This window comes from Oryx dammah, unplaced genomic scaffold, assembly GCF_014754425.2.
Source record: "Oryx dammah isolate SB20612 unplaced genomic scaffold, SCBI_Odam_1.1 HiC_scaffold_2, whole genome shotgun sequence".
NCBI classification, from domain to species: domain Eukaryota; kingdom Metazoa; phylum Chordata; class Mammalia; order Artiodactyla; family Bovidae; genus Oryx; species Oryx dammah.
In genome coordinates, this window is record NW_024070186.1 from 113,600,175 (window position 1) to 113,621,191 (window position 21,017).

The 21,017-nt window shown below is 42.9% G+C and overlaps 1 protein-coding gene across 1 annotated transcript; it reads left to right on the forward strand.

The window, feature by feature from the left end:
- Positions 1-3,959: 3,959 nt before the first annotated feature.
- Positions 3,960-19,066, forward strand: CPOX (coproporphyrinogen oxidase). Its single transcript, XM_040226211.1, has 7 exons — positions 3,960-4,608; positions 7,404-7,547; positions 8,638-8,748; positions 9,355-9,496; positions 11,868-12,086; positions 15,898-16,002; positions 17,064-19,066. The coding sequence occupies exons 1-7, from the start codon at positions 4,068-4,070 to the stop codon at positions 17,149-17,151; spliced, it is 1,350 nt and encodes a 449-aa protein (XP_040082145.1). The 5' UTR covers positions 3,960-4,067; the 3' UTR covers positions 17,152-19,066.
- Positions 19,067-21,017: the final 1,951 nt, after the last annotated feature.

Below are 21,017 nucleotides of genomic sequence, written 5' to 3' on the forward strand. Positions count from 1 at the left end.
TGCCTGCTTATCTTTTACTAATTTTATGGGTATTCCCAGAATTAAGGCACTAATGGGCCAGTTTCCTTTTTATTAATGAATTTCATTCATCACAACCAGGCTCAGTCAAATTCCATCACAGGCATCTGGAGAAGGCAAATAAACCCTTTCTTGAGTGACAGTTCTTTTTCTTTTTTTTAATTAAGGTATAATTGACCTATAATACTAGATTGATTTTAGTTGTACAACATAACGATTTTATAAGCATGTATCTATTGCAGAATGATGGTTGCAATAAGCTAGTTAACATCTATCACCATACAGAGTTAACATTTTTTTCTTGTGATAAGAACTTTTAAGACCTACTCCTTTAGCAACTTTCAAATATACAATATAGTATTGTTAACTATAGTCATCATGCTTGTAGCTTACAGCCCCAGGGCTTATTTTATAACTGAAAGTTTGTATCTTTTAACTCCCTTCATTCATTTTGTCCCCCTTAGCCCCATTTCACTGTCTCACAACACTCTTCTTGATTCCTTCGGAACACCTGGCTGTTTCTCCTGTCTAGTCTGCCCTCAGTTCATTCATTCTATAAACATTCAGGGCCAACTAAATTCTGGGCACTGTGGTAGGTGCTGGGGATACAAAGACCCTGCTCTAGTGAAGCTCACAGTCTGGTAGGGTAAACAGACATTGTTGTCTGTAGGACAAGTATTAGGTAGAGGTGAGCACAGGGTCCGAGGGGAGAAGATGCTATCCAAGTCAACCTGCGAGTGTCAGGGATGGCATCACGGGAGGCGAGGCCAGAGGCCAGTTCTGAAGGGCACACAGGAGTTGGTCAGGTAAAGAGAGCAGGGGCAGGAATGAAATTAGCAGTGATTAGTGACTGTGGGCTGGTGCACTGGCCTGGAATCCAGGATGCAGCAAGAGTATCCCTGATGGGGCTGAGGTCCCAGACTGCCCAGTGGATCTTTCTTCTCGGAATACAGACACCATCTGCCCTTCACCTCCTCTCTTACATCTTGAGGTATTCTTTCCAATGGTCTAGACCACTGAAGAAGGGTTGCTGCTGCTAAGTTGCTTCAGTCGTGTCCGACTCTGTGCGACCGCATAGACGGCAGCCCACCAGGCTCTCCCGTCCCTGGGATTCTCCAGGCAAGAACACTGGAGTGGGTTGCTATTTCCTTCTCCAGTGCATGAAAGTGAAAAGTGAAAGTGAAGTCGCTCAGTGGTGTCCGACTCTTAGCGACCCCATGGACTGCAGCTCACCAGGCTCCTCCGTCCATGGAATTTTCCAGGCAAGAGTACTGGAGTGGGGTGCCATTGCCTTCTCCGCAAGAAGTGTTAATACCCAACTAACGTTTCTTTTGGGCTTCCCTGGTGGCTCAGTGGTAAAGAATCTGCCTGCCAATGCAGGAGACACAGGTTCCATCCCTGAGTTGGGAAGGTCCCCTGGAGAAGAAAATTGCACCCCACTCCAGTATTCTTGCTGGGAAAACCCCATGGACAGAGGAGCCTGGTGGGCTACAGTTCATGGGGTCACAAAGAGTTGGACACTAAGCAACTAAGTCGAGTATGGCAACGTTTCTTTATCCTCACCCACGGCCCCCAGACTCTCCCTGTCTCTGCTGAGGGCCAAACCACCTTAAGGTTCTTCAGCTCTGGTGTCTCTTCTGCCAAAAGACCTACCAGGCTTCCAGGTTGGGCTTGGTCCCCTCCTGGTGCTCACTCAGCCCCCATGTTCCCTGCAGTGGATCACGTTATACAGCGATAGTTACCTTTCTTTTCCTTTGCCAACTCAGTCTCCCGGCAAGTTATACTATGGCTAAAACTTTCTCTAATGTAGTTTATTCACTTCTTAATCCAGGCATTTAACACTCATTGAATCTGCTAGGAAGTCAAGCACACCCATCCAGCCAAGAATGTTCTTTGTGTGAGAGCCACTGGATATAGTTATCTGTGGATGATAAAATATCTGCCTTGAACAACTGGTTTGACCTGTAGCCATGGAAGTTCCATTGCTGAGTGAGTTCACTTTCACTTTTATGCATTGGAGAAGAAAATGGCAACCCACTCCAGTGATCTTGCCTGGAGAATCCCAGGGACGGGGGAGCCTGGTGGGCTGCTGTCTATGGGGTTGCACAGTTGGACACGACTGAAGTGACTTAGCAGCAGCAGCAGCAGCAGCAGCAGCAGCAGCCACAAAGAAAAAACGTAGAAACCACTCCCAATGGTTTAATTATCTACTATTAGAAATTAAAATTGGAGATTTAAGGGACAAATTAGCTCATAACAGTCTTTCTTACAGTTTTATTTTTATTTTGGCTTCATGGCCTGTCTGCAGGACCTTAGTTTCCCCCCAGAGATCCAACTGGGGCCCACAAGAGTGGTCTCTAACCACTGGACTTCCAGGGAAGTCCCTCCTGATGCTTACACTCCAGACATAATGGAACTGTGGCATGGATACAGAAACAAAAAATCTATCAACTCTCTGTTAGCTTCTTTCCTTATTTCTCTTGTGTGTGTGTGTGTGTGTGTGTGTGTGTGTGTGTTGAGGGGGTAGGTGAATGTCCTGCCTAGTTAACAGGAGTTATTCGGCAGCATCCTACAGCTGTAGGATAAGTATTTTTATACCTCTATGCCTTGATCACTCAAACACAGCAGGTCATGAGTTTTATGCTGCCTTAGTTCAGTTCAGTTCAGTCGCTCAGTCATGTCCGACTCTTTGCGACCCCATGAATCGCAGCACGCCAGGCCTCCCTGTCCATCACCAACTCCCGGAGTTCACTCAGACTCAAGTCCATCAAGTCAGTGATGCCATCCAGCTATCTCATCCTCTGTCATCCCCTTCTCCTCCTGCCCCCAGTCCGTCCCAGCATGAGTCTTTTCCAGTGAGTTCTATTAGGTAGTTAGAAAAGGAAAAAGGAGTCCAGAATGGTGGTGGCTAAAAAACAAGAAAGGGAAAAACCCACGAAAATAAAACAAAGGAAGGTCAGAGGACCAGAGTGAGGACCTCAGGTAAAACAAACAGCACTCCTGGCTAGCCTAATTTACACAGGGCAGGCCCAGGGGGAGGAGAAACAACAAAAAGAGGAGCCAAAATTGGGCTGGGGGCCTCTCTTCTCTTCAGGTCTTCTGAGTCGTCATGCCCTCTCGGCTTGAGGATGTATTTCCCTTCACTTTCTAAATAAAACTGAGCTGCAGCACAGAGCTGTTACACTAGTCCAACCCAGGGCTGTTACACGGATCTGTCCAAGGGCTGTAAAGCTGGTCTATCTGCTGCTTCAAATTTTTGTTGTGAGGAGACAGAACCGGAGGAAATTACAAACTCCCCCCAAAGTACAATACTTTGCTTTTCTTATTTCTAAAATAATTGAGTGGGCACTGTATAGGCAAGACCTGGGAAGATTTTAATGCTAGGCTGTGCTATGTAGTTGATCCCAGAAATTCTTTTCCCAGAATTTTCCTATGGGCCCGATTATAGCTTTTTTTACTCCCTTTAAAAACTATTTCATCTGTAAGGGAGTTTCCCAGGCTACCCCCACAATCGTCCAAGCTCTAGAAGCCTTAGAGGACTAGAATTGGGGACAAAGGGAAACACAAGAGTCAGGATTTGCAACTCGGTTTAAAAATAAAAGTCGGGGCAGGGGTCTCTGGCCGTATTTCTGCTCTGTTTAGCCCTCGGCGCGGCCAGCCCTATTTTGCCTTCTCCTTGTGATTGGTTGAACCGACAGAGGTTGTACGTGACAAAAAGGCCTTTTTTATCTTCGCTTTCGCTTTCCCTGCCCTCTCCTACCCAGCACCCCAGTTCTCCTCCCATGGGATCCGCCCTTCTGGGGACGCTGGATTCTTTTATCTCCCCGGCGCGCCCCTGCAGGCGGCGGTAGGAGCCAGGACTACAGATCCCGGCAACCCCCACTCCCCGCCCGCCACCGCCTCCGCCGCCGCCGCCGGGCATCGACCTGGTAGTATCTCCTTTCCAGGAAAGGTTCCCAGTACCGGCGCCACTTGGCCCCGGGGATTTCGGGGGACTCAGGGGCCGGCCTGCGGGAGGCGGGCACTGCTCGGGGAGACAGCGCGAGAGCATGGCCGTGCATCTGCGCTGGCTGAGCGCGGGTCCCTGCTGGCGCGCGGTGCGGGGCGCGTGCGGGGAGCTGCGCGCCTACGGGGAGCTGCGCGCTTGGGCCCCGCGCTGCGCAGCCGGACGCCTGTGCCGCCGTCCTGGTACCGTTTGCCGCGAGCAAAGCCGCGGGCTGGGGTACGGCCCCCCGGTGGGAGGCGGCTCCCGGCGGAGGACTCGGCTAGCCGCGGGGCTGGCGGGGCTGGTGGGACTGGCCGCCGCCGCCTTCGGGCACGTGGAGCGGGCGGAGATGGTGCGCAAGAGCTCCGGGGCGCAGAGCGCATCGCCCGGCAGGCCCGAGGAGGAGGACGATGAGCTGGCCCGCCGCTGCCGCTGCTTCATGGCCCCGCCGGTGACCGACCTGCGCGAGCTGCGGAGGAGGCCGGACGACATGAAGACCAAGATGGAGCTGCTGATACTGGAGACCCAGGCCCAGGTGTGCCAGGCGCTGGCACAGGTGGACGGGGGCGCCCGCTTCTCTGTGGACCGGTGGGAGAGGAAGGAAGGTGAGGAGGTCGGCCCCTAGCGGGAGGTGGAGATGGGGAAGAGAGGTCGGGTTTTAGTTTGCGGGGAGAAAATGACTCAGAATAAGGAACGGGAGTAGAGAAGTGGTACCTACACAGCGGCTGCCAGGTTAAAAGGTTCACCTTTAAAACGGTTGACACTGACAGGGTCATCAGCCCTCGGCTTCCAAACCTGCTGTCACTCTAGTAGTGGACATTTCAAAAATCTTTGCAATTTTATATGGCACTTTTCAAAGAAGTCTTAAGGTCAGTTTTAACCCACAGGCAAGGATGCGCAAGGCTGTAATTGAGCATAGATTTGTCTCTCCATTTCCGTTTACCCATTCTCCTTCTCTGGAGATGGAAAGAGAAAGTCTCTTCCTTACTGTCAGCTAGACGACTCCTGCTGAGGGTGTTGTGTCACTGTGTCTTTTGCCCAGGTTTCGCAAGAAATGGCTAGCAGTTCAGCCAAGTGCACCCATCATATTTCCTGCTGGAAGAGTGTTTACCTCAGTTGGCAAAATACTTAAGTATTAAGACCCAGCTCTTATAGACTCATATATTCATGTTATTACCTATACGGTGAAACCTTATATCTTGGTCATAAACTTAAAGGATTTTTGATCCTTCTTACCTGGAAATACTACAGCAACTTCTTATCAGCTGGTTCTGGATTGTGATATTGACACATTTGTTTTAAATGAAACTAAGTCTGGTTTTCTTAATGTTTTCCATCTTGTAGCTTTTTTTAAAAAGCCTTCTTTTTTTTTTTTCCTGGCCTTGCCTCCTGGCTTGTGGGACCTTAGTTCCCTGACCAGGGACTGAACCTTGGCCTTCAGCAGTTACGACGGTTCAGAGTCCTAACCACTGGACTGCCAGGGAATTCTCTATCTTGTAATGTTTTTAAGTGAAGACTGTTGATTCAGGAGACAACCTGGACTGGCTGTGTGACCTTCCAAAGTTACTTTTTGTGCCTCTGTTTCCTCATCTATGAAATGAAATTTTATATGAGGGTTCAGTTCAGTTCAGTCGCTCAGTTGTGTCCGACTTTTTACGACCCTGTGAATTGCAGCACTCCAGGCCTCCCTGTCCATCACCAACTCCTGGAGTTCACTCAGACTCACGTCCATCGAGTCAGTGATGCCATCCAGCCATCTCATCCTCTGGCGTCCCCTTCTCCTCCTGCCCCCAGTCCCTCCCAGCATCAGAGTCTTTTCCAGGGAGTCAACTCTTCACATGGGGTGGCCAAAGTACTGGAGTATCAGCCTTTGCATCATTCCTTCCAAAGAAATCCCAGGGCTGATCCCCTTCAGAATGGACTGGTTGGATCTCCTTGCAGTCCAAGGGACTCTCAAGAGTCTTCTCCAACACCACAACATGAATATATATGAACTGCTGCAGATACTGTTTGATGCTTAGAAGGCACTGAGACAAATTGTTTGGGCCATTTGCTAGTTGTGTGTTTCTGGAGTCAGTGTTTTGCTTTCCGGGCCTAATTTTTCCCGTTTGAAATACATAAGGGTTGTACTGGATCCCATCCAGCTCTAAAAATTCTTAGAAATAAGCCAAACATGAAGCTTCAGAAAACAATTAATTCTAGTGTCCTAAAAAAACAAACATACCAGCTACTGGGAGTAAAGCTCATATTGACTCTTTGCAACCCTAGGGACTGTAGCCCTCCAGACTCCTCTGTCCAAGGAATTCTCCCGGCAAGAATATTGGAATGGATTGCCATTTCCTTCTCCAGGAGATCTTCCCCACAAAGGGATCGAACCCGCTTCTCTTACGTTTGCTGCATTGGCAAGCGGATTCTTTACCACTAGCACTACCTGAGAAGCCTTAAAGGTCATATACCTAAATGTTAATGTGTATCTCACTCAGTTTAAGCCTCCGAATCCCTTAAGCATTCAAATATCTACTGTTTTTTAATTACCTGTAAACAAAATTAAAAGGCAAACAGCACACTGAGAGAAAACCAATTGAAACAATATGGAACTCTTGAAAGTGAGACTGAAATCGCTCATTTGTGTCCGACTCTTTGTGACCCCATGGACTGTAGCCTACCAGGCTCCTCAGTCCATGGAATTTTCCAGGCAAGAGTACTGGAATGGGTTGCCATTTCCTTCTCCAGGGGATCTTCCTGATCCAGGGCTTGAACCCAGGTCTCCTGCATTGTAGGCAGACGCTTTTACTGTCTGAGCCAAGTTCAAATATATTCATTCCAGTTTTTAATCTTAGTTTTCTCACATATCGTAACAAATAGATGCCGTTCTGAATGGTCTTATTTGAAGGGAAACTATTTCAGTAATTTATTTTAGAGGATGATGTAAGGATGTAGAGGCTTCCTAGGTGGCTCAATGGTAAAGAATCTACCTGCTAATGCAGGAGATATGGGTTCCAAGCCTGGGCTGGGAAAATCCCCTAGAAAAGGAAATGGCAACCCACTCCAGTATTCTTGCCTGGAAAATCCCATGAACAGAGAAGCCTGGCGGGCTACAGTCCATGGGGTTGCAAAGAGTCAGACAGGACTTAGCAACTAAACAACAACAAACAATGACATAGAAGAAATGGTGATGTGAAGAGTTAAAATATTTGCTTATAGTCAATAGAAAATATTGTAATGCTAAGCTGGTTATCTAATTTCATTGTACTTAACAGTTATAAATATACTGATATTATGGAAGATTTGGAAAGTAGAGAAGGAAAATAACTCCAATCCCACCATCTTCTTGCAGCAGTAGTTTTCAGCTTTGTACATACCCTTACATTCTCTCCTCATTTTACATTTCTGTTCACAGGAGGTGGTGGCATCAGCTGTGTACTTCAAGACGGGCATGTTTTTGAAAAGGCTGGGGTTAGCATTTCTGTTGTTCATGGAAATCTTTCTGAGGAAGCAGCAAAACAAATGAGAAGCAGAGGAAAACTACTGAAGACAAAAGATGGTAAATCAGACAATCTCAGTTCAATTCAGTTGCTGAGTCGTGTCCCGCTCTTCACGACCCTGTAGACCACAGCACACCAGGCCTCCCTGTCCATCACCAACTCCCAGAGTCTACTGAAACTCATCTCCATTGAGTCGGTGATGCCATCTAACCATCTCATCCTCTGTCGTCCCCTTCTCCTCCTGCCTTCAATCTTTCCTAGTATCAGGGTCTTTGCAAATAAGTCAGCTCTTTGCATTAGGTTGTCAAAGTACTGGAGTTTCATCTTCAACATCAGTCCTTCCAGTGAACACTCAGGACTGGTCTCCTTTATGATGGACTGGTTGGATCTCCTTGCAGTCCAAGGGACTCTTAAGAGTCTTCTCCAACACCACAGTTCAAAAGCATCAATTCTTTGGTGCTCAGCTTTCTTTATAGTCCAACTCTCACATTCATATATGACTACTGGAAAAACTATAGCCTTGATGAGACAAGCCTTTGTTGACAAAGTAATGTCTCTGCTTTTTAATATGCAGATAATCTCGGCAGCCTTTAATAGTTTCTGCAAACCTTTTCTCTCCATAAGTTTTATTTGTAAAAGTAACATTGATTCTGTAAAATTCCATTCAGTTGCATATACCAGATGAGCCTGTTTACAGTTTTTTTTAATGACAACTCACTCCAGTATTCTTGCTTGAGGAATTCCATTGACAGAGGAACCTTGCAGGCAACAGTCCATGGGGTCGCAAAGAGTCGCACATGACTGAGCAACTAAGCATACACACAAACATATGTAGGTGTATACACACACACATTTGCACATAGGCACATGTGCTAAAGTGTTAACAGTTGTCTGTCTGTTCGTTTTTTGACCTTGAGGTATGTGGGATCTTAGTTCCCTGACCAGGGATTGAACTGCAGGCTTTTGGCAGTCAGAGCGAGAAGTCCTAAGCTCTGTACCACCTGGGGATTCCTCACAATTTTTTTTTTTTAAATTATGTTTTAAGAGATAAATTGAAAAGCAACCTTTGAAAATTGATTCAGAAACCATGTTGGAGTTAATTTGTATCAAGCCAGGTGTTCAAGTGCAGTTCTCTGTATTCCTTTCCAGGTAAATTGCCATTTTCTGCCATGGGCGTGAGCTCTGTCATTCACCCCAAGAATCCTCATGCTCCTACTATCCATTTCAACTACAGATACTTTGAGGTGGAAGAAGCTGACGGTAAGAGTCTCAAGCTGTGAAAAGTATTATTGTGCAAAATGAGTATTTTAAAACAGGTTATTAGGCATAACACCTAAAGTCAAGAAAAATTAAGTACAGTCTTAATTGTTTCAGGAGGCACGTGAAGGCTTACTCCTTGGCAAGTGCAGTGGATTATATACACTAGACATGAAAAGTGAAAGCGGTGTTGGCTGGACTCTGATGTCCCCGTATTTCCTCCAACGCAAAGAATGGTGTAATGCACCTGAACTAAAAGTGCACATAGGGTTCTTTGCAAATACTAATTTATTACAAACAAAGGGAAACCTCACGTGCAATGTTAAGTTGCCATTGAGAACTTGCTTTTGGGAATTATTTTCCACATATGTAGCTTTGCCAGTCCCCAGTGCATCAGTGGCTTTAAGATGGGGTACAGCTGATCATGCCTCATGATGTAAATATAGTTCCAGCCTGTGTGTGCCGTTAGTTGGGCTATTCCCCTGCCCAGGCTCCTGAGCAGTGCGTGCCGCTGCTGTGCCTGCCTCTGCAGGTGATGGCATTTAAAGCAGCGTGCCTAACTTTCCTTTAGAGCAGCATCGACTTGAATCATGTGTCTTGATTTGGTAGGTAACACCCTGTGGTGGTTTGGTGGTGGATGTGACCTTACCCCAACATACTTGAACCAAGAGGATGCGGTCCATTTTCACAGGACTCTCAAGGAGGCATGTGACCAGCACGGTCCAGATCTCTATCCCAGATTTAAAAAGTGGTAGGTAAAGTTATTGAACTTCTCATGATCCCTGCATGTTTACCATTCCTTCTATAGCTCCTGAAGGCACTACTGTGTCACTACATACCTTTTGCAGCTTATGAAGGTTGAACTGTTTTCTTTGCCCAGCAGAAGTGAGATACCGGTTTTACATGGTTTTAATGTTAAACCAGATGATTAGTATATAAACTTGAAAGGTGATCTATGCCTGAGAATCAGAGACTTTTTAATCCTAAGTTGGGATGCAGTAAGTCCCCTACGAATAAACAAGTTCCATTCCAAGAGTGCGTTCATAAATCCGATTTGTTCATAAGTCCAACAAAGTTAGCCTAGGTACCCAGGTAATACAATCGGTCATATAGTATTGTACTGGAATAGATTTATAATGTTTTTCACACAAATAATACATAAATAGACAAACACAGACAGGAAATAAAGAAAACATTTTTAATCTTACAGTACAGTAACTTGAAAAGTACAGCATGGTGCTTGCTTCTGAGCATCCTGGGCTTGAAATAAGGATACTGTAGTGCTGGACTGTAAAGTGCACAGAAGCACATGTACTTGCAGAGGATGCATGCATGTACACCAGACATGGGAACTAACTTAGAAGATTGGGCATGCACAACTGTAGAATGTTTGAAAGTTTGCAACTTGAAGGTTCATATGTAAGGGACTTACTGTATTAAATTCTCACCCCACATGAGGATTATCATCTCGTTGTTGCCATAGAAATGTGTTACAGCATAGGAAGAGTTGGAGAACTATTAGGAGAGGTGCAAATGTACTGGAGATTTGGGACAAGGAGAACATTGGGGTTGGAAACTCTGACAGAAACTCTAATGGTAAAGAAAAGAGTTACCCAGGGTGTTTGATAGACCTGAAATGGAATCTCTGCATAAGTTATCTGGAATAAGAATAAAGTACTCATCACTGCTTGGAGCTAAATGCCATTCTAGAAAGAGAAGGAACAGAAAGGGCTTTGGGTGGGCTGTTTTTGCTTTGTGTTTAGTGCTAACATTTGTAGAATCTTGCTGTTATTTATGTAAGAATATGGAGTTCAGTTTTAAAATCCTCAGAAAAGATAAGACATTTACATAACCTCTTTTTGATTTGACATTACCACTGAACACTGCACAGCTGTGGACACAGAGGTGTAAGAATTGTTTTTTTGTTACATATTAGCTTCCTTCCAGCAGGAGGATGGGATATTCTCTCTCTCTTTTTTTTTTTTTTTTTGGTTTCCTTTTATCCCTGTTACTGAAGAACTTTATCTGAGTCGTATTAAGAAAATATCTCAGATACAGGCTAGTTAAAAAGTTTTTAGTGTATTTAGTTAAATCTCTTAATTTCATAATCCCATGAAGAGAGATGTGAAATTAATATGATTTCATTAAAGCTGGCTTTACAGCCTTGCTCCGGCTGTTCTTTAACTCTGTTAATAAAATGTATGTGTGAAAAAAAAGTCAAGAAGTTGCAGTCAAGATGAATTATACCATTGCATCAGTTCTAGGGATTTGTATCTTCTGCCCCTGCCCCCCTACCTTTTTTAAAATTTTAAACTATTAAGGCTATTTTCACGATCACCTTTTCAGTAGTTTTCAGTTTTTGTTTGTACAATTTTTCCTGTTTACAAACCCTTATTGTATCGAGATAATGGAAAGAAGTCAACTATTTCCACGAAGTCAGCTGTACCACAGATTTAGCAGTTAGGAAGTGACTTAGGAAATCTGCTCTAGCGGGCCCAGATGGGGAAGACTGTAGAACAAATTGATAGTCTCGTGCGCTGGCTCACAAGTGCAGCCTTTAACATTCTGAGGACTTTTGCTCTCTGAACGTTTCCTTCCAGCAACCCTCCCCTGAGTCATGCATACTGTAGAGTCATCACGTTTTATTGCTGAGAGAGACCTTAGAGGTAATTTACTGTACCTTCCTTTGGTGAATAAGAACTGATTCAGAGAGCTTAGGAGTTAGCCCCTGGTCATGGACTTGGTTGGTGTCATTGTTGGTGGAGGGTTCCTGCCTCCTGCAAAAGCAGCAATGCTTCCGAGAGCAGCAGCATCATTTATTTTAAGAAATACTACTATTAAGAGTGGACTCTTTGTTTTTCTTTTTAGTAAAGGTCTTACAACGCCACGTTAGATAGACATGTATTCACTTGCCGACTTGATTTGTAGGTAAAAGTGTAAGCATTTTCTACATTGGCAATAACTGCAGGAAATCTGTCTAAAACTCTAGTTTCATTTTCGATGTGCACAAAAAGAAAGGGCACTGTGCTGGCATTAGTCAGGGATGGTGCTGTAAGCTGAAATGCTCACACTGATTTCACGTATGTCTCTTTTTCCTTCTGTGGTCCTGCTGTGTTTTCCAGGTGTGACGATTACTTTTTTATAGCCCATCGTGGGGAGCGGAGGGGTATCGGGGGTATCTTTTTTGATGACCTCGACTCTCCGTCCAAGGAGGAGGTGTTTCGCTTTGTGCAGAGCTGTACCCAGGCGATCATCCCTTCTTACGTCCCGCTTGTGAAGAAGCACTGTAATGACTCCTTCACTCCCCAGGAGAAGCTGTGGCAGCAGCTCCGAAGAGGACGGTGAGTGAGCCACAGGAGCATGAACCATCTCATGTCATAAGAGGTGGGAATGGGAGGGTGGAGTGGAGCAACAGTAATAACAGTGGGTGATGGTCATCTTGGCCAGTACTTTGTCAGAGCTGTGTTAATACTCACCCTGATTTCTTTTCATAACTAGATAAATAACAAAGTGAATTTAAAAAACACTGTGAAATAGTATAAAAAGAGCAAAGTTTGTTTAATCTGTCTGTACATTAGAGACTCATATTAGGCTTATAGTAAGTACTTGTTGAATTTAATTCAGCTGATTTCTTTTAGTTTTTCTTTGAGCAATACCTTCCAACCTTCTGCCAAGGTAGGAGAATCATTTAATGTTTTCGCTGCTTTGTAAATTCTGAATCATACCTTTTTTTCTTTAACTTCAGGTTTTCATGGAAGTCATTATAACGAAAATGATTGTTTCAGAAATTGTTAGTTAGGGAACTGTAATGATACTTGTTTGTTATGGAACTGTTCATATGTGCTGGCCAGTACGTTAGGCAGTTTGCCTCTAATTTTTCATCACAAACCTGTGGAATTGGCATAACTATCATCATTTTACAGATGATAAAACTTAGTCTCAGCGAAGTAAGTCCCTTGCCCAAGTTTACACAGCTGGTAAATCAGAGATCCCAGATGTGGAACCAGGTCATTGTGCCTTCAAAACTTGCAAACCTTCTTCCATGTGGCTGGTTAAGCAGGTAGTGTCGCCAGCCATGACACTCACTTTGGCTGCCCTGCTTTGTGCACTGAGTTGGTGAGCTAGTTGGATGACCCGCATGGGGGCATCTTCAGCTGGGGTGTGACTGTGAATCTGCTGCGGATGAGCCCCTCTTCCAGCTCACAGTGGTTTCTCATTACCGTCTGAAATCGCGTGTGTTCTACTGGTCCCTGCCTACAAAAATGGATTTTCTCATTTATATTAATTCTGTCTTGGGCATATGAAGCTTTGGAAACTTAAGGAGATAAGGCTACTGCCCTGAAAACGTTCGCTTAGATACTGTTCCAAGTCTAAAGATAAATGTTTTTTGTTTACACTTTCTTAGAACTGCCTGTGCCTGCCTACTCCCTGTGTATAAAACTTGGGAAAATGAGAATTGATTGTGTTCTTGTCAGACATTTATTAAACAGGGACATTTTTTTTTAAGGACAGGTGTGTTTTTTGGTCCTATCATTTCCCAAATACACCCTTACTCCTCCTTCCCTTTCTCTTGACATTTATCCTATGCCCCGGGCCCATGCTGGGCAGAGATGTTCACAGTAGTGGGGAAGACCATCCTAAGAGGGTAAATTAAAACTCTGGAAAAAATTAAAACAAAAGTAAAACAAAAGAACAAAAAAAAGAGAAACAATTAATACACAAATAAACCAAACTCTGTGGAAAGTGCAGTGTTCTCATTTTACGTGAAATTTCTTATGCAAAGCCAGCAGGGTTTGTGACTACTCAGAAGGTGAAGCCTTTAAAACTTTTTGGACATAGGAATAATGTCTTATTCTGTTTGTTTTATTCTTGTTACTAATTGACAGCATATTTTGAGAGTTCCATTTGTGTATATCATTGCATGTCGTGTTTTTTGAACTTGGCGGAAGTGTGGGGTGTTAGTTTAATTTTCTGTGGTGTGGTAGGTGACAGTACTTTCAGAGAGGCCCCTTCTTCTGTCCTTATCTCTGGGCCTTAAAATGGCAGTCAACTCTGGGACTTAAGATAACCCCAGCTCTTTGTGGTTATGAGCCCTGACGTCACTTTCTTACATGGCGTTCATAACCCATTATCTGTATTACTTTTCCCCACTTTCTGTTGCCCCAAATACAAGTTTCCCCTGTGGTGGTCAGGCTGCTTATCTTTTGACTTGACAGCCTCTCTTTTGGCAATCTCATTTAGTCTTGTGGTGGTACTCTGGTAATGAACCTGCCTGCCAATGCAGGAGACTCGGGTTGGATCCCTAGGTCGGGAAGATCCCCTGGAGGAGGAAATGGAAACCCACTCCATTATTCTTGTCTGGGAAATCCCATGGACAGAGAAGTCTGGCAGGCTACAGTCCACAGGGTCTCAAAGAGTCAGACACGATTGAACACACATGCCTACCCTCACTTCTGTTCTCTCCCCAGACCTTGAACCTCTAGTCTTGGGAGGTGCTTTTCTAGTTTCTTTTTCAGAGAAACTAAACATCTGTAACTTATTTTGTTGTATTTTGGGACAGGGAAACAGGATAGATATCAAGGTAGATATCAGTTATATTAAAGGGAATGGCTGAGGTTCATAGTTTACAGATATCTCGGAGAGGATAAATGTGTGGAAAGGATCAGAAAGATCAGATCTAAGCAAAACCTGGTGAAAGTCAGGCTACACAAGAAGGAACATTGTTCACTTAAGCAGCACAAGGATTCGCTCATGAGCACAAGAGGCTCATTTGGGAGCTCTTTACAGGGGTCTCTGAACAAGACGTCAGTACAAATAGAGAATCACAGCCATGCCTTAAATATCACATTTCAGAAAGATAACATCAGGGGTGTGAAAGGAAGTTGAGAGACTGATGTTTTTTTCCTGTGGTCTTAGGAAGAAGTTAAGAAGATTGACTTCAGTTATCTTTTGAAACAGACTAAAGGAGGTATTAGTTATTAGTGCACAAAACTTAATCGGTGATAAATGATGAGAAGTAGAAAGGGGTCCATGAATGTAACTTATTTAAATTTTCTCAGAGCCATTGGCAAGTTTCCACAGTGAAGCGTGCTTTCTAAAAATTGAAGCACTGTTGGAATCTAGAGAATATGTTTTTGTTTTTTTTTTTTTAGTTGTGATTAAATTATAGTAATCAGTGCATTAATGATAATAATATCTGAGGGAAGTTTGGACCAAGAGAGTAGTTTTTGAAGGAGTTGAGAAATGATTTGAAGGGAGAACTGTTTATTGAAATTTTCAGCTTTATGAGTCATTTTTTGGCTAGTAGAAATGATCTTTTTGAAGTATCTCCAAGAAGTTGGAGAGAAAAGACCCTTTTGTAAAGAATCTTTTGATGTTAAAGGAAATCACAGATTTTTAAGCTAGGCGGAGTTTAGATATGACTCTGTGTCTGTTAATGGCAGACTTATATCCTGAACCAGGTTTTAGTTGATGTTAAGGATATTTTTCTAAGAAAAAAAAGCTAAGCACTGCAACTCAAATCACTACTACTTTTCATTATGACTTTTGTCATCAATCTGCAGCAAGACAGAATTGTATGACTGCTTAACTACTTTAAGGAAAGGAAATATCTGGGATATGTTAGTAACTATAGATAGAGTTCTGTTAACTGTTCTTGGCTTTTCAGTTACAAGAACTTTACACTGTCTTAGTTCATGTGAGTTATTAGCAGTGGAATGAAGTCTTTGACTCAAACATCTCAGACTCAATGGGAGCCCCAGAGAGAGCTGCTCTATCCTGATAAAGGGTGCCATTTGCTTTTCTTAATTGTTTTTGTGGCTTCAGATTCTAAGCTTTGTGTTCATCCTGTTTATTTATTGGAAAACATAACCTTATTGTTTTGTAACTGCTCTGTGCTGGGGCTGAATCTATATCCTCTTGTTTGCTGGATAGAATACCCTTTTCTTTATGCCTGTCTGGATGGAGAAAAGTCAGCTGATGAGACTGGTGTTTCCTGTGCCAGTTACAGCTGATGGGGTGGGGGTGGTGGGAAGATGCCCACCAACCCCCACACACACCCCCAACCCATCTCCCCCCATGAAGTATTTATTATGGACTAATTATAAGACTATACTCACCAGCTCTTAATCGTATTTGATGTCTTCATCTCAGGTATGTAGAATTTAACCTGCTGTACGATCGGGGTACAAAGTTTGGCCTCTTCACTCCGGGATCCAGGATCGAAAGCATCTTGATGTCTTTACCTCTCACTGCCCGGTAAGAATAACTCATGAGAAAGATAGTTATTCCTCACCGCCCCCCAGTCCTCTGACCCCTACATAGCATGAACATTGATAACTACAAATTTTTTTCCTAAAGACTTCATTGGTTTTGACTTTCCTGTCTTTATAAGAAAATCACAGGCAAAAAAGGAATAGGCAACAGCCTGCAATATGTATGTGACCCCAAGTGCCCAAGATATTTATTATTCAACCTTTACAGGGAAAGTTTGCTAGTAGTTTTAGTTGCTAAGTCATGTCCGACTCTTTGCGACCCCATAGACTAGCCTGCCAGGCTCCTCTATCCATGGGATTTCCCAGGCATGAATACTGGAGTAGGTTGCCATTCCCTTCTTCAGGGGATCTTCCCGATCCAGGGATTGAACCTGTGTCTCCTGCCATCAGTGAAGCCCAAAGTTTGCCAGCCCCCTGTCTAAACCAGTGTTTGCTGCTGCTGCTAAGTCACTTCAGTCATGTCCGACTCTGTGTGACCCCATAGACGGCAGCCCACCAGGCTCCCCCGCCCCCGGGATTCTCCAGGCAAGAACACCGGAGTAGGGTGCCATTGCCTTCTCCATTTACCAGAGTTCATACTACAGTTTAGCCTTTTTCACCATTGTTTATATATTTGTATATAATCTGACATATTATTTACTTAAATTTTATACTCATATTTTCAGAGAGAAAATTAAAGACAAACCAACATTTTTGTCATAAATAGAAATGAACACATTAAAATAAAAGAAAAAGTACTAAGCTAAAAAAAAAGTTTGCCCATGGATCATCTGAGGTTCTATACTTTACAAAACCCTAGATTGTAGTAAAAGTGTGTTTTGGCTCTGGAACATTAATATTAGCTAGACTTCGCTCCAGGAATTATATTAAGAAACTTTATTTCTTTAGCAGCAAATATTTTTTGAAAGCTTAGTGGAGACAAACAGTTATAGGACTTTTTATTACCCTTAGAATTTTATTTAGTTTAGATAAAGAGGTGTGTATGTTGTTTATTTATTTTTTATTGTTATTACATGTTTTTGCTTCTGTTTTGAACCTCCACAGATGGGAGTACATGCATTCACCCTCAGAGAACTCCAAAGAAGCTGAAATTCTGGAAGTTTTGCGCCACCCGAGGGACTGGGTGCCTTGATGCAGACAGAGCAGCCTTCCCGGGGCCCGGGGGACATCAGTGCACCTCCTGATCCACTGGCCGACACCACCCCCGTGGTGTGGCACTTAGTTACCTGTGTCTTAGAGCTCCAGTCTTCTTTCTCTACCCTGGAGTCTGCCTCCTTGACAGGTGGTGAAATGTGTTTTAAGCACCGGAAGCTTCCACCAAATGGTGTTGGTGATGGGTGGTGAGGTGGCAGCTTGTCAACTGGTTGATGTAAAAACTCATTTGTACTTTAAAATCATTTTATATGACAAGTTTACAAACAACGACATTGTATTTCCAAGAATTGGTTAAGAGGATCTATTATAATTTGTTTCAGGAAACTTCTCATGTTACTTTTACTTCATGTATTAAGATTTAGTTTCTGCCACAAAAATCTGTTTTGGGGTAAATTTTATTTTCATTAATTCAATAAGATTTAGAGTGCTGTTTAGAAAGCTGCTGGAAATGAAGGTAAAAATTTTTACTTTGTCATTGCTGAAGTTTCTTAGATCATAATCTTTATACCTTTAGAGACCATAATTTGGTAAAATACTCATTTTTATAATGATAGATGTTTAGAAACACTGGAAATTTTCTTAATCTCTGCATGTGTTACAATTCAGTGATTACCTACAGTTAACTGTAAAGTGACATCACTGTTATTTAAACAAGAAATATCTAAGTGGCAGTTTTGATTTTTGTCGATGTTGAAAGTCTACGCACTTTTCAGCGTGAAAACTTATATCCTTGAATTCTGATATTTGCACGCTTCTATTCCAGACACTTCTATACAGAGGTTTAGACTAAGAACGATCGGGGGATGTTGCGAATTTAGGGAATGTTTCTCATTTAGGAAGTGAGAAACATTTTCCTTCTATGATTAGAGCAGACTTAACTAATGTAAGAAGCATGTAGGCATTTTATAAACATATTTCTTAGAAGATGGACTAATTGAAATGACCCTCTTTCAAAATTAGAGATTCTGCAAGTCTTACCTTTGCTCCTAAGAGAAAATCACAGCAGAGTTTCTGAGACTTCTTTGTTCAAAAAATAAAATGAATGTATTTTATTCATAATATATTGTAGTTTATAAGGAATGGCATCTTCCTACACGTTATTAAGCATTATTTTGGAATATGTTGAATGTATGGTTGTGTGTGACTCTTAGAGCTTGAAGATGTTGACTTCTTCAGTTCTCTTCCCGCAACTATGCTGATAAGTTTTGTTATGAAGTATGACTAAGGAAGGTTTGTATTTTTCATTTTTGATAGTTGATTTAGGAAAGATGAATATTTCTTAGTACTAAAACCATAATTCCTCATTCCTGAGTATTTTAGCCAAGAAAAATGTAGGTTTTGTACTTGAGTTTTCATGGCAGGTTTATTCTCAGTAGCCATTTGGAAATAACACAAATGCCCAGCAGGTAAATGGATAAGATATCCTTATGTTAAAATACTACTCAACAATGACAGGAAACGTCTACTGATAAATGCAGCAACGTGGGTGAATACCAGAAAATGGTTATGCTAAGTAAAAGGAACCAGACACAAAAGAACACACTCACTGTATGACCGCATGATATGGAAACCTAGAAAAGTCAAAACTCTTACCGAGGGGAAGCATGTCAGTGATTGCCAGGGGCTGGGTAGGGGAATTCACTCTGAAAGGGAGCAAAAGAATGTTTTGAACTGATGCGGATACTCTGTATATTGGGGTATTGACTGGGGTACTGCCACCAGACTATACATTGATCAGAGCTCATTGAGCTGGACACTTAAAATCATGGAATTTTATTTTGCTTATGACTTATAATTCAACAAAGACACAAAAAAATATTATTAGGCATATAGGAGCAAAATGTTCAGTATACTTCAGTTTGCCTTTTACAATAAAAATTCCCTATCATATAGATCTGCCAACCTTGTGTTTGGGGTTATTGGGGTCTGGGCATTGGACTAAGATAAATTTCATAAATTTTCGGTACATGTCAGTTTTTTTATACTCTTCAGTACTCTTGTCTTTTTCTTACAGATGAGACTATAGGGGAAAAAATAGCAGAATTGCATAACTATTGGAAAATCATTCTGCTGTTATTCAAAGTGAATTTTTGTTTCAAATATGTATTGATAGAGCCTGCTAGAGGCCCAGGGTACACCTCTAAATGCCTTGGACACCTAACTGCTGCTGTCTTACACATGATATTGATGGTGATAAAGGGTGCAAATTTGGGGGAGGGATATAAATGCTTTGGAGCAAATTTCTAACCTCTACTTTATGACTGTTCTGCTTATCCACCTGTTCAACTGAGTAATTAATGAGATAAAAACTTCTGATGCTAACGAGTATCAGATTAGAAGACCAAATAATCTTTTTTTTTTTTTTTTATGTTTTATCCTTCCACGAGTCATTTGCTGTTACAATTCATCAAGGCTGGAATCGTGTTCCGGTTTGTTTTACTCACACCTGTGCCTGGTTAGGCTGACTCAGAGGTCAGGCTCAGCCCCAGTGGTGAATCTGGTGTCTGCAGGTGGCTCAGAGCACACATTGCGCCCAGCAAGGCAGAGGCAGTGCCTTCTGATCTCGCCCCAGAGGCTGTGCAGTGTTGCTTCTTCACCTTTTAGTTACAAGTGAGTCACTAAGAACAGCTCCTGAGCCACAGGGGCAGGAATTGTACCCCAGCTGTCAGTGGGAGGCGTGCCACGGATCTGTGATCATCTTCGAGACTGCCACAGAGCCTTTCAAAACCGTAGAATAGATTTGGCACCCCTCCCTCATTGCCCTAGTCAAATCTTTGAAATGTTTCTTTTCCCCATCTCTGTCCACTGCTATCACTGCTTTGGTCCCACGTTCCCTCTCACCTGAATGTTTGCAATCCACCACCTGCCCTTGGTCACTCTGACCTCCATCCTCTCCCTATAATACTTCACTGAACCCCATAATTATGCCCTTAAATATACTGAGCAGCCTCCCTTCTACAGAGAAGTTTCTAAGCTCAGTCTGATACTGAAAGCCATCCAGCATCTTTCCGCAGATCTCTCAGCCTTAACTTCTGTTTCCACTCTCCCTTGTGTGGCATTCTCAGACTCAGGTCACCACCCCTTGTTTTTCTGAGCATTTCGTAAGTTTCTACCATCCGACCTGTGCTCAGGCTGCTGTTATCTCTGCTTGGAGTCTGTCTCCTTCAGCACAGTTTACTCATCACACTGTGTATTCATATAGTCACTGAGTATACACTAATTTCAAAATATTTAAGATGAGTCTTCTATGGGGTCACACAGCAGAGCGTCCTCATTTTATAACATCTACCTTTGGAATGACGTGTTAACCTTTTCCTTTCAGCATTGTTTTCCATTATACTGTGGCATTGATAGCTTGCGGTGAATGAGGTCGGATTCATGATCTCTGAAGAAGTTTTAGCGTTGGGACCAGGGACCAGGCTTGATCACTCAAAAGCTTTTGTGTAGCAATTTTATTAAAGTGTAAAGAAGGACAGAGAGAGCTTCTGACATAGACATCAGAAGGGGAACAGAGAATGTCCCACTCTAGTCTTAGCAAGGCCTTATATACTTTTATCAGACCCACTCCTACAACATACATCTTAGATTAACAAGCTTAGAGCTAACAACAGAAAGGTCTCACCAGGCCAGCTCCCACAGTATACAAGTTTTAAGAACAAGATTAGTCAGAAGGTTCTTGTTATGGGGAAACATCCTTGAGCAAGATACATTGTTATATTAACTAAGACAAAGCAATGGAGGAAAAAAATGTCGTTTTCTCCTTGAGAGCCTCAGACTCCTCTCTCCTCCTTGAGACCTGGACTTCTTAACCTACCTAGAAATTGACTCTCTCAGTATCTAGCT